At 28.3% G+C, this 14,219-nt stretch overlaps 2 protein-coding genes across 3 annotated transcripts; both read left to right on the top strand.

Annotated features, from left to right (window-relative positions):
• Positions 1–2,776: 2,776 nt before the first annotated feature.
• On the top strand, positions 2,777–6,386 carry LOC124925566 (serine carboxypeptidase-like 42). Its single transcript, XM_047465600.1, has 9 exons — positions 2,777–3,230; positions 4,478–4,585; positions 4,652–4,744; positions 4,823–4,915; positions 4,987–5,075; positions 5,150–5,428; positions 5,497–5,630; positions 5,719–5,929; positions 6,008–6,386. The coding sequence occupies exons 1-9, from the start codon at positions 2,996–2,998 to the stop codon at positions 6,173–6,175; spliced, it is 1,410 nt and encodes a 469-aa protein (XP_047321556.1). The 5' UTR covers positions 2,777–2,995; the 3' UTR covers positions 6,176–6,386.
• A 1,594-nt stretch (positions 6,387–7,980) lies between these two features.
• LOC124926203 (psbP domain-containing protein 4, chloroplastic) lies at positions 7,981–9,474 on the top strand. 2 transcript variants are annotated; one of them, XM_047466388.1, is made up of 5 exons: positions 7,981–8,295; positions 8,444–8,547; positions 8,624–8,735; positions 8,978–9,205; positions 9,298–9,474. In XM_047466388.1, the coding sequence occupies exons 1-5, from the start codon at positions 8,034–8,036 to the stop codon at positions 9,360–9,362; spliced, it is 771 nt and encodes a 256-aa protein (XP_047322344.1). In that variant the 5' UTR covers positions 7,981–8,033; the 3' UTR covers positions 9,363–9,474. The 2 variants fall into 2 exon arrangements, with proteins under 2 accessions (XP_047322344.1, XP_047322345.1); XM_047466389.1 differs by having other exon boundaries at positions 8,084–8,295; positions 8,440–8,547.
• Positions 9,475–14,219: the final 4,745 nt, after the last annotated feature.

Below are 14,219 nucleotides of genomic sequence, written 5' to 3'. Positions count from 1 at the left end.
TATAGTTAGGTAATTTCTAATTTAACCTTTTCATAAAATTAGAAATTCCACTTAGGTATCCTCACTTTATATTCATGACAAATACACTTATAAACATAAACTTAATCACATTAAATTACATTATTTTGGCTTATATAATATGACAATTGCACAATTATTTATTATACTAATGACCTTAAAAATTCCAAACAATAATTTCTAATATACCTTTGTTCTGTTCGAAAGGTAAGAAAGCATATCTACAATGTATAGTTATATATTAATAATAAAGAAAGAAATAGCACAAAGTCCCGTAATCCCATTACCTCCCCTGGATGATGCACTTTTGTGTTCATAGTTTTGGCCTCATCCTGAGCAGTTCGAGATAGGACATGACTCATTCGATTTCATCTATCTTAATTACCAAAAGTTCTTTGTACCTTATGTGTCCTCTCATAATGATTAAAAAATATATATTACATTTTTAACCTCACTGTTAAAGAGTATAGAGACAGAGCTTTTGGTAATTGGGATCCCATCTGCATCTTAAGATATATAAAATCAAATGAGTAACGTCCGATCTCAAGATTTCGAGTTTGATTGTTGGGTTAAGATCATGTGATCGGTGTTGGGTGACCGATTATTGTGTTTGAATTAATAATATAAAATAATATATTTATTATATATTATTCTAGATTATATAATAATCTGCAAAAGTTTATAGATAAAAAAAATAAAATAAACAAAAGTAAGATCAAATATTCAACTTTCGGCGACAGTGTCGGTTTTGGCTCAAATCATATGTGTGGTGAATCATTACAGAGTTTTAGCTAGCCTAGATCTTTTTTTAGACTTCTCATAGATACTCATTTGAGTATTGTACTTCGGTGAAATATTTTCTTGTAATTCACCATTAAAGGTGAAGACTTTATATTAATAAACAGAAAATTTTGGTATGATTCACTAAAATATAGGTGTGTTTTAAGAGGCCTCTTGTGATTTTATTATATTGAATTTTTCATGCTAAAATTGATGTGTCTATGTGGGCTTGATTTATTGCTTGTTATTTGATTTAGTTTTTTTTAATTATCTCATTATAGCATACAAAAAGAGAAATAACAATTATTTCGCAATTGCTATTAAATGGTTTTCCCAACAAATGGTATCACAACATTTGGTTGTACTGGTCAAATTTCTTGTGTGCCAAATGAATGAACATAATTCGATCGGGATGATAAAACTAATTTCGACAAACTATTTTGCTTGAAAATGCAAGATCTTAGATTTGTTGATTTACAGAGATTTGTTTAGGCATGTACAAGACATGACAAAGTCTGACAAGATGAGTGATGAATATTGAAAATTTATGAATTGGAAAGTAGTTGCTACTATGAGGTAGTGGGTTAACCATAGCAACTGTTTTCCAATTCATAATTTTCAATATTTATCGCTTATCGTGTCTGACTTTGTCATTCCTTGTATAGGCCTAAATAAATATCAACAGATTAACAAATTTAGCATATTGTATTTCAAGACCGAAAAGTTCGTTAATGTTAGTTTAATCATCCTGATCAAATTTTGCTCATTCATTTGGCACACAAGAAATTTGATTAGTCCAACCAAATATTGTGATAGCATTTGTTGAGAAAAACCACTTAATAATAATTACAAAATAATTGTTTTTTCTCTATTTGTATTGCACAATGAGATAATCAAGAGACCTAAATAAAACAACCAAGTAATAAAATCAAGCACACATGGAAACATCAATTTTAGCGTGAAAAATCAAGGATAAAAAATACGGGACTCATAGGCCTCTTAAAACACATCCACTATATTATAGTGAATTATACCAAAATTTTCTCTAGTACCGTAGGAGTTTACTATACAAATTGTTCACTTGTAATGATAGATTAAAAGAAAAATGACAAAAAAAATTCTCACCGAAGTGAAATATTGAAATAGGTTTTTGAAAGAAATGTAAACATACATTTAGACTACTAGTTAGATTGTAGAGAACTCTCCGATGATTTATCACCTGTAATTCAAGGAAAAATCGACAACATCAACTATTCAATCGTCTCGTCTAATGCTCTAAATATTTAACCTTAATTTTATTTATTCTCTTTCTACGTCTAATTTTGACTAAAAACTCGAATTCTATTATATAGTATAAAATAATATATATTATATATTATTAATTAGAGCTCAATGGCCTGTCATGAGCTGTACCTAATATATTTATAGAAAAATTTATGATAAAAAAAAAGGTAAACACATTAAAAAAAAAATTAAGATCATTCTACTCTTTAAAAGTTTTAAAAAAGAATTAAAAAAAGAAGAAAATATCTTTTGGAGGAGTTAGATATTTAGTTCACAAAAATTAATAAAATTATCTTAATTATTTTTATAATATTAGAAAGAAATTAAACTAAAACTTATTTATAAGATTTTATTAGTGTTTACACTGAGGAGAGACATGCATGCATATATTATTCTTCATATTATCTATCTTATCATTTAATTGTCCGAAAAATTAGGTGAATCTGATAAGAGATTATTTGGACTAATTGAAATTAAATATTTAATTTCTTATAAAAAGTTAAAACGAGTACTGGCCTTGTTTGGAATCTAGTTAAAGAAAAATATGGGTTTGGCGTAGAATAAATTTCAAAACCAAACAATGCTTCAACTTATCTGAATTTGAAAAAAAAAAAACTTTAAATTAGAAGACTGAGTTCATAAATTTATTCATTATTTCTTATTTGGATTTGAATTTGAATTCAATTAATCCATAAAGAAAAAAATGATTAGGGTTTCAAACTCACCCAAAATTCATGAGTACTACTTTATCTTCTTTGGGCAAATCACTTTATACCCTATCCCCGCCGTTGATTTGTATATAAATGGAAATACCCAGAGCTAGAATTGGATAAATAATAACTTCTGATTCCCCTTTCCTGTACTCATGTTTTGATCTGAAAAGATATAGAGAGAGATCAAGATCGAGATCGAGATGGGAATTAGAATTTGGATTTTGATATTGCTCGCAAGCTGTTTGATAATATGCGTGAATGGATATCCAAAAGAAGATCTGGTTGATAAACTCCCTGGACAACCAAAAGTTGAATTTCTTCAGTATGCTGGATACATTGATGTTGATTTGAAGGCTGGAAGAAGCTTATTTTACTACTTTGTTGAAGCAGTGAAAGATCCTCATCTCAAACCCCTTTCTCTCTGGCTTAATGGAGGTTAGTCTTCTTTCTTTTTCGATAAAACGCAGAGAAACCGATACAACCCAGTACAGATCCCACTGTTTCACTTTGATTACTTTACTCAGATGGATTCAATTTGTTTTGTCCTTTCTTTTTCGCTATTTCTTTGTTAATTTTGGTGCCCTTTTGTGTTGTTGTTGTTGTTCACTGAGATCTGAATAACTCCGGCCATATTCCGGCCAATTCTCCGGTCAGTTTTGTTTTATTCTCATCTCTCTATAACTGCTCGATTGGGCTTGTTTGTTTTGGGTTATTAGGTTAATTTTAAATAATTTATTTTAAATAAGTTATAATCCAAAAGCTTGTTTATGCGCGTGATTTAAAAGCAAAATTGTCTGTAGTGTAATTGTAGTATGTATGGACCAATGAAAAGCAATTTGGATTTTTTTTCTTTCAATATTTAATTAATTTAATAAACAATTATAACCAATCAGACAAATAAAGGGCAGTGGAGAAAAGTCTGACCAATCCTTCCAAAAGGGTTTTTTCATTAATTCCCATTAATACCTAGTTAGATAGATAGGTATTAAAAATGTCTTATAATTATTTTCTTTAAAAAAAAACCTCTACTAATTCATTTCTAATCATATCAAATTAGTTTTTTTTAAACTAGTTTTTTTTTTTTAAAAACAACTTTAAACTCTTATTGGTCTCCTCCATCTATTAAAGATGGCTTGATTTTGGTTTTTTTCTTTTTTATAAAAAATGGGTTATTAGGGACTTTTAGGATGAATTATTTATTTTATATATATTTAAAATTTAATAAAAATAGAGTAAAATTATTTTTATATTTAAGTTGATAATTTAAGTGATTTAATGGTTAAAATAAAGTGTTGAAATGGATTTTTTTTAGGAAAATATCAAACTTTCAACCGTTATTATTTATTTTTTATAACATTCATTTAGTGTAATTAAAAGAGGTATTTAGGTATCACTCTAACAAAATTATGTATTTTTTACATTCATTTAGTGTAATTAAAAGAGGTATTTAGGTATCACTCTAACAAAATTATGTATTTTTTAAATTTTTTTTACCATAATTTGATTCAGTTCAACACTTACACCCTTAGCTAATGATGTGACAAAAGAATTCAATGTTTACAAAAAAAAAAAAACTATAAACCCTATTATGAATGATGATCCTGGTTCTAAAAAAAAGACATGGCCATCAATGAATGTGGATTATTAAAAGATTTGGCATAAAGACTGTTTTTTTTATATAGGACCGGGTTGCTCCTCAATGGGTGGGGGTGGGTTTACGGAGCTTGGTCCTTTCTTCCCGAAGGGTGATGGCCGAGGTCTTAGAATAAATTCCATGTCATGGAACCGAGGTAAGCTAGATGTCTTCTGTTTTATAGATTTGAATTTGTAATTGAAAATGTTGTTTGTTTGTGCAGCATCCAACCTCCTTTTTGTGGAATCACCTGCTGGAGTAGGATGGTCTTACTCAAACAAGACTTCAGATTATTCTACTGGTGATGCTTCAACAGGTAATCAATTCATTCTTCAATGGTGGTTCCAACTTCAAAGTTCAAACCCATTATTTTTATATCATTTTTCTTCAACAGCCAGGGATATGCACATGTTCATGATCAAATGGTTTGACAAGTTTCCTTCATATATATCCAGAGATTTATTTCTCACTGGTGAAAGCTATGCAGGTAACACAAACACAGATTTCATTGTCTTTGGTGTGGATGATCTGATACAAAAATATGTGTTCTTTTTGCAGGACATTACATACCACAGTTGGCTATTGCCCTTTTGGACCATAATAGTGATAAATCTAATGGTTTTAAGTTCAACATCAAAGGAGTAGTTGTAAGAACACTTGATTGATACAACAAATCATTCCTCTTTATTATTATTTTTTTCTTACAAGAAAACATGTGTAGATTGGAAATCCGCTTCTTAAACTGGATCGCGACGCCCCAGCAATATACGAGTATTATTGGTCACACGGGATGATCTCTGACGAAATTGGGCTTACAATAATGAAAGACTGCAATTTTGAAGACTACACATTCCCATCTCCACACAATGTTACTGATTCTTGTAACGATGCCATTAGTGAAGCAGAGCAAACCGTTGGCAGTTATATCAACAGTTACGATGTCATACTCGATGTTTGCTACCCTTCCATCGTTCAACAAGAGCTCAGATTGAAAAAATTGGTAAAAGAAACACTTCTTTTTCTTTGTTCTCTGTTCTCTGTATAGAAACTTAAAGTTTTCCCACGCAGGCTACTAAGATGAGTATCGGAGTTGACGTGTGCATGACATATGAAAGACGGTTTTATTTCAACCTCCCTGAAGTTCAAAAGGCTCTTCATGCAAACAGAACCAACTTGCCATATAGGTGGAGCATGTGCAGTGAGTAAGTATATATTTCTTACATTACATAGACTCTTAACTGAAAAATCCTGTTCTTACTTGTAATAAATCCATTGTTTTATGATAAGCAGTATTCTAAACTACAACGAAAACGATGGCAACATCGATATCTTGCCGCTGTTGAAAAGGATTCTCCGAAACCGCATTCCTGTTTGGATTTTCAGCGGTGATCAAGATTCTGTCGTGTCTTTACTTGGATCAAGGACGCTAGTTCGCGAACTTGCTCACGATCTACAATTCAAGACTTCAGTCCCTTATGGATCCTGGTTTCATAAAGGACAGGTAAAAGTTTACCCTTTTATTGTTTTGATTGACTGTTTCATACTTTCATTGATTGATTGATCTGGAACAATGAAACAGGTTGGAGGTTGGGTAGTTGAATATGGAAATTTGTTGACATTTGCGACGGTAAGGGGAGCTGCTCATATGGTGCCTTACGCACAACCGTCGAGAGCTTTGCACCTCTTCAGTTCGATTGTTCGTGGCAGGAGGCTGCCTAACAACACCCGCCCATCTATTGATGATTGATCAAAGCAAGCTAACGTAAGAAACCAATTGTGGTAATGAAGGCGTGAGATTTACATTACACTTGCAATTGTCTTCCCTTTAATTGATCCATTTGTATTTCACATTCATTCAAGCTAAAAGTCTTGTTGTGATTGATTGCCATGCATATGACATGACTGACCCAACTTAATGGGAAAAACTAATTAGTAAGAGAACTGCAGTTTGCAACTTAGGCATAATTTAAGATTCAAATCCTTTAAATTTATCTGACTCGACCGAATACCTATCCTATCGGTTCAGGTATAGTTGAGGATATGGATAACAATAATACGGATCGAGACGAAAAGTGTATTTATCATCCGGTCTCGCTTGACTCCGTGGGCATCATACATGCTATACTTTTTAAAAACTAAAATTCTTCTATTATAAAATTATATAAAATGGATTTTTTTTTATATAACACATAATTTAATATATTAAAAAAATATATTATTATAAAAAATAAATTTAAAACATATATAAAATATAAATAATAAATAAATATATTAGTGATAACATATATTTAATTATATGAATTGTAGAGAAGATTGTCCATCTTGATCAACTAAGAATCAAATAAAAAAAATCAACTCAAACAGAGAAAATCAAATTATATGACCCTTAACAAATTATAATTTTATCCTTAGTAAAAGAAAAAATGCAATAAAAATATCTTATCCATATTCCTCAAAGAAAAAATGTTTCTCCTATTACAACTACCATATAATTCTTCATTTCAAAAATTCTATCGTATCATGACAACCACAAAATTCATTTAGATCAAGATTGCACTTTTTCTTGTTGTAATTATTTCTACAATAAACACTACATTTATGCAGTTTTTTCTTAGACCATCTTCAACCCTAAACTCATTCTCAAACCAAAAAATGCAGTAAACGTCACATCAAACACTAATTCATCTTAAACCCAAAAACCATTTTCAAACCTAAAAGAATATTCCTTTCTTACACTAACTTTTTAACCTTATTAATATTATCTATATATTTATCAACTTTACATATTTAACCTCAATCTTTTTCCATTCATTTAATAATATTAAAATAAAATTAAGTATATATATCAATAATTCATAAACAACAAAATAATTTAATAATATATTTAAATAAATAAACATATTATATTAAAACAAACATATTAAGTGTTTTCTATGTTTATTTGTATCATTTATAATCAGAAATTTATAATTTACAAAATTTAAGTTATCAAATATAACATAAAAATATAAAATGAATTATAAAATAAATTAGATAAAATTTCAAATATAATAAATTTAATAATTTAATTATACATTTAAAAAATATTATAATTTTCTATCTTATAAATAAAAAATTTAAATTTAAAAATTAATTTATATAAATAGAAATTAAAAGGTATTAAAAAAATAAAAATGTAAAAAAAAATGGTGTAATGAATAATGATACTAGATATATGGTTTTTTTGAGAGAGTATGAATTCCCATTATAGGATTGCGTTTGGCGTCCGGTTGGAGCAAAATTTGCGTTTGCGTTTGGCGTCCGGGTGGAAATGCCCTTAAACAATTAAATGCTTTACAAAAAAAAAAAAAAAGACAATAGAATTTGAAAATTGAGGAATGATCATTTTTAGGGCTGAAATAAAATTCATATATATAAGTTGTGATGTGGTTTATTTGAGACCAGACATTATCTACTTGAGCCAAAGAAAAACAAACAAAAAAGGTGATGAAAACTGGCCACAAAAATCTTATTATTCTAACAACTAAAGGAGTAGTATTATTAGAAATCTTGTGTAAGAAGAAGAAAACCTAATATACCTTCTTCCGAAACTGTGAAGAAGAAAGATGGTAGTGGTAACAGTTACAGTTGCAAGATGCTGCTCTTTTTTGGCAAATCAGGACAGAGACATGCCTTCCCCACCGCAGACGACGGTTGAAGGCCGGCATGGAGGATTGTCACTAAAGAGAAGGCAAGTTCTTCTTTCTTCAGGGGCAGCTTTGATTTCTTCTCCGGCAGGTCTTCCTATTCCCGGCGATGCCTTTGCAGTTGTCAAACAGGGTCTTCTCGCCGGCAGGATTCCTGGCCTCTCTGAACCTGATCAACAAGGTTAACAATTTATTTAATCTTCATTCTTTTTACTTTATAATAAAGATTAAAGACCATATTAAAAAGGTATGATTGAATAAAATGATAATGATTAAATTAATGTTGTTTGTTAAATGAAATAACACAATTGTTGAAAATGCTCAGACAGGTTGGAGAACTTATAGGAGACCAGATGAAAAATCTGGAGGTCATGGTGTTGGATGGAGTCCTATCATTCCTTATTACTTTCAAGTCCCTGAAAATTGGGAAGAGGTTCAAATTACTCATTTTCTTTTCTTTCTTATTAATTCCACTTGAATTTGTTTTCATTCAACTATACTTAATTCAGGTTCCTGTCTCCATTGCTGACCTAGGAGGAACCGAGATCGATTTGAGGTTTTTGAATCCAAAGGAAGGTCGTCTTTCAGTTATCGTCGCACCTGTCTTAAGATTCGCCGACAGTAAGCTACAATTCTTAAAGCAGCCAAACATTTATCCTATCTTTTTTCTTACCTAGGATAGGGTAACCTATTAATATGTTTGATTACATTTACATGGTATTGATATATATGTTACATATATTTGTGAACAATTAATTTAAATATTTCATCTTTAGCTAGCTAATTGTTGAAAGATTTGAATTCAAATTGGTTCGAGAATTTGTTATATTTAATAACGAGTCATGTCATCATACAACATGTAGATCTAGGAGATGATGCGAAGATCGAAACGATTGGTCCTCCAGAAAGAGTGATAAGTGCGTTTGGACCCGAAGTTATTGGCGAGAATGTAGATGGGAAGGTGTTGAGTTCTAAAGTGGCGGAACACTCGGGAAGATTGTATTATCAGTTCGAGCTTGAGCCGCCTCACATTTTCATAACCGCGACTGCAGCTGGGAACCGACTCTACTTGTTCAATGTAACGGCTAATGGTATGATCAATTACTAGCAATTTTTATTTAAAATTAAGAATTATCTATAGAGAAGATTAATGTTTATTTTATTGGCTTGATTTTGTGTATAGGTCTTCAATGGAAGAAGCATTACAAAGATTTGAAAAAGATAGCTGAGTCCTTCAGGATTGTATAATGAAGAAGAAGGCATACAAAAAAGGGGAAAAAAAGAGGTAGCATTTATATAGTAAATGGGCATGTGTAAACTAAGATTTTGCATGAATCTGGTTTAATTATATTATTAAATTAGAAAGAAAATATTAACAATATTGAAACTAAAATAAAGTTATTCCCTCCCATAAAAAAAAATAACAAATAATAATTATAAAAAAATTAAAAGAATTGTGTATAAAAGATGGGAGTTTATTAAATTAATTTATTTTTATAAAGATTTAATTCTCAATAAATTCAAATAAGAGTGATCGTATATGAAATTAATTAGTAAATAATATAAGAAAATATATATATCGAATAGTTAATGAACGAAGAGGGTTGAAGTAGAGCAAACTGAACGAACCAGTATCTAAAGAATTTTTACCAAATATTTTGAACAATAGTTAAAACTATACCTAGTCGATGGTTTGTGAGCAACGCTAAAAAGTAAAAATGGACAATTTAACGAAAAATCCATATAAATCATGAGAGTATACCTTTAGAGTTTCTCAATATGAAAGATCAATCCTGTGATATTTTGTTGAAAAAGTAAAAAAAAAAAATAAGATTTGATTATTTCATTTTCTTTGCTGCTAAGAAGAAGACGATACAAGAAATGATCATCATAACACAATCAGAGAAGATGAGTAGGAAACGACCCACCAATGATTAAAAGTTTTATTTAGATTGTAAATTTTCGAGACGAAAAAATCGATCATGTTATACATAAAGTCGAATCGAACAAAACAAAATATCAACTCAAATATAAACGATGAAAAAGAAAATTAGATATTTCATATGCTGATAAAAATCACTTAAAGTAACAAAATAGAGATTTTTTTTAGAATTTATTTTTGTAGAGAAAAATTATAAAAATATATATATATAAGAGAGTTAAAGATATAATAATCTAGTTTATTGAAAAACTTACTTATATACCATTACTTTTATATATATACTCTTTCAAACTTATCTATTTATTTAAAGATGAGAAACAATAAAAACTAAATTATAATAATTAGCTGAACATAATTTAATTGATAATTATATTTATCCCCCTTCAAACAAAAACGTTACAGAACAAAACTGTAAGATTGCTAAAGAAATTATTTTAATTGTCTTGAGCTTTTTTATAAATTTAAACCATAACATTGTTTTCAATCTTGCTCACATGTCTTTTTCCCCGCTCTTTAAATTTTGATTCTCTCCTTTCTAGCTAAGTTTTGATTCAACTTTTAAGGCTTGGTTTTGTTTGTTGACTTCATTTTAAATATTAAGATTTTTTTTTAAAAATTTATGGAAGATCCATTTCATTCTAAAAAAAAAAGAAGATTAAAGATTATTTATATTATAAGGAAGAGAAAATTGAAAAGAATTTTAGTTTTATTTTTGTTATTGTTATTACTCTTTCTAGTTTGTTTTTAACATGTTTCTTTTCTAAGTTTGATATCATACAAAATAAATAAACAATACTGAAATTAGAATAACTCGTAGTTAGTTAGTGGGTATAATCGTCACTATGAAATAATTAATTGTTTTAATATTTTTTACTTATTTAAAGAGGAATTAATTAATAATACAATAAATATTAATAATTAATAATATCAATAAAACCTGTATTGTTAAATATTAAGTACTTTTGAAAATATTTGTAATTAATTTATAATTGCACTTACTAAATCCGCCAATGTGTCCAATGATGAGATGTCTATAATCCAATTCCAGATTAAAGTGTTTTTATCTCATTTATTATTAGTTCTTTTATTTTGGCATTTTCACATCTACATAATCAATATGGAACAATTAAACAATATTGTTTCTTAATTGAATAAAACATACGCTAGTAAAAATTGTCTTTAAACGTTCGGAAATTCGTCGATATATATACTTTTTCGGTCGACAGTAGGCACTAATCAATATTGTCCGTTAAAATTACGGACGATGGAACCAGTTCGGTATTGAAAAAAACACCAATAACGTCTGTAAACAAAAAGATTATGAATTAATAAAGGCCGATTTTTTTGCGGCTTAATCGATAAAGGCCGAATTTTCTTCGGACGTTATTAATCAATAAAGGCCGAATTTACTACGGACATTATTGATTAGGAACGACTATAAAAAAGGCCGAAGAAAATACGGTCATTATTAGTTGTTTATTAAAAAAATGTTTTAAATCTCTAAAACCTGACATTTATAAACACCATTATATATAACACAAAACATATAACATGTTCCAACCATCTATTTAAAAATATATATGTTTCAAAATAAATAGACATTTGTAAATTTTGAACCTATATAGATATATGTTCAGTTTCTTCATTTCTTCGAACTTGCAAACATGAATAGACATATATAAGTTCAATTTCTTCATTTCTTCAATCTTCCTATATCCAAAAATCTGCAATAATCACATAAAAATTAAAATTAGGTATCTCAAAAAAACTGTAGAAAGAAAATTCAACATAGGTGAAATACTTCATTTAAAAAATAATATAACCACATTATCATTGAAACCACATTCTTATTAACTATTTTTACAAACTCCAAAGTAATACAACTAATAAAAATCATAGTCGATTGTAAGAGAAGAAAAAAAACCCTGTAAAATCACAAATCTCATTAAGTTGAATCTATCCATAAAATAGACGAATTAAATTAACATTAAATAAGACACAAGCACACCAATACCACAACCATGATCATGATAAGCACAAAAACAATTGTTAATTTTAAAGAAATAACATGATTTGTTGATCATGTAGAAAATATAACAATTGTTGATTTTAAAGTAAAATGTAATAACCTCTTACCAAATGTTTTACAAGAGAAGTGGAAAGACTCGCTAATTTTTATCTTCTTCATCTTCTTCTTCATGTGCTATATTTAATGAGACTAAAATTAATAAATTATATTTACATAAACAATTAATCAATATATTTGCAAACCTATTTTAGAAGGTGATGTAGCAGGTGGTACTTGTGTATGGGGTGACATCGACGAAGATTGAATTTCTAAGTATCGTACCATCATAGATTGCATCATTTTATCTGTTTTAATACGCTCAGCTAATATTCTAGCATCAATAGCTATCTTCTCTTTCAACTAATATTTTTGCTTCATTAGTCTCCCTTTCCACTATTAACTTTTTTTTTAAATTTCTTCCAAATCACTTTGTAATTGCTCATGATTATTTGTTAATTTTTCTATTACGGCTCTAAGAGAAGCATTCTCTTGGCGAAGGGCTCTCTTTGATTACCTCTAAATTGTGAAATCGACACTCATATTCCCGTTAAATTCACATTTCCATGATTTTGAGGATCAAACAATTATTCCATCATATCCAAATCAGAAATGGAAGGATTTTATTGTCTAACTTCATGAATCTTATCCTATAATAAAAAATTAGAAATACTTAGCGATTCTAATTGTATATCGGGATCAATAGATTTGTCCTTCCTTGTACGAGGCTCAACAAAGACGTACTCGTAATATGGACGTTTCCCATCCCATTTTTTCTAAATATATTCAATGAAACACATTGAATATATATATATATAAGGCTTCTTAGTACAATTCAACGACTTTTTTTAATTTGGATTATATATATATATATATATATATATAATAATAATATCATTATTATATTATAATTAGTTTTCTTATAAACTCAATGTAATGTTATTATAATAATTATAAGCTTAATATAATGACTATATAGTAGTCATAACTTATATAACTAATATATCATCAAATACAATTATTATTTATTCTAACATAGTATCAGACAGCTTTATTTTCACTCTCGAGCATACAATCATATACTTTATTGCCTCCATCAATGATTATTTTAGTCATTGATGGAGGGCTCTAATAATTTATTCTTATATTTTTAATAATGTCTTTTCTTTTTAAATATTTCAGTTGATGTTTTTTTTTCGACTATCATATCATCTAAGTTTTGTTTTCAGTTGTTGTTTATTCTCGTAGTCAAATGTTTATATTTTTATTAGTCTTATCCAATCATATGTGAATTTTTATTAGTTATTTAGTCAACACACTCCAACATTTTCTTTTTTAGGTGTTGTTTCACCCAACATTCTATGCCCATGCGATTTACCTTTTTCACTAGTTCTCTTTTTAGACAACACACTAACATCCCTCGTTAGATGGATCTCGAGACTTATTATTAACTTTATAATTTATTTTTTATTGTTGTTTTACCCCAGTATTCAATGTCCATGGGATTCTATATTCTTTACGGATTTATCAGACAACACACTGTCATCCTATAATTGGATGAAGCTCACAATTTGTGAAGTTTGAAGAACTAACATCAACATTTTAGAGTCTCGTTTTTAACATCCTGTTGTTCAAATATTTTTCATCTTGAGTTTGAAAAGATGTTAAAATATAAGATAATATATATGTAATATATTATCACAATATTATAAATTGTGATAATATCATTATTATATTATATTAGTTTTCTTATAAGTCTAATGTAATGTCTATATATAATAGACATAACCTATGTAACTCAATAATATCATTAAATATAATTTCTCCTTATATTTTAACATTATATTTAATGATATTATTGAGTTACATAGGTTATGTCTATTATATATAGACATTACATTAGACTTATAAAGAAATTAATATAATATAATATATTAATATAATAATGATATTATCACAATTTATAATATTGTGATAATATATATTTACCTATATTTTATATTTTAAGATCTTTTTTAAAATTCAAGATGAAAAACGTTTGAACAACTTAAGGTTGAAGATAAAAATGTGAAATATTGATGTTAGTCTTCAAATTTTA

Source organism: Impatiens glandulifera, chromosome 2, assembly GCF_907164915.1.
Source record: "Impatiens glandulifera chromosome 2, dImpGla2.1, whole genome shotgun sequence".
NCBI classification, from domain to species: Eukaryota; Viridiplantae; Streptophyta; class Magnoliopsida; order Ericales; family Balsaminaceae; genus Impatiens; species Impatiens glandulifera.
Note: the sequence above shows the minus strand (reverse complement) of the source record. Positions and strands in the feature narration are given on the sequence as shown.

Bases quoted from the DNA above. Each gene is read 5' to 3' on its own strand.
- LOC124925566 (XM_047465600.1), top strand. From the start codon at position 2,996: ATGGGAATTAGAATTTGGATTTTGATATTGCTCGCAAGCTGTTTGATA. The intron at 4,745-4,822 runs GTAATCAATTCA...TTTCTTCAACAG, and splicing joins TACTGGTGATGCTTCAACAG to CCAGGGATATGCACATGTTC. The intron at 5,076-5,149 runs GTAAGAACACTT...AAACATGTGTAG, and splicing joins TCAACATCAAAGGAGTAGTT to ATTGGAAATCCGCTTCTTAA.
- LOC124926203 (XM_047466388.1), top strand. From the start codon at position 8,034: ATGGTAGTGGTAACAGTTACAGTTGCAAGATGCTGCTCTTTTTTGGCA. The intron at 8,548-8,623 runs GTTCAAATTACT...TACTTAATTCAG, and splicing joins TCCCTGAAAATTGGGAAGAG to GTTCCTGTCTCCATTGCTGA. The intron at 9,206-9,297 runs GTATGATCAATT...TTTTGTGTATAG, and splicing joins GTTCAATGTAACGGCTAATG to GTCTTCAATGGAAGAAGCAT.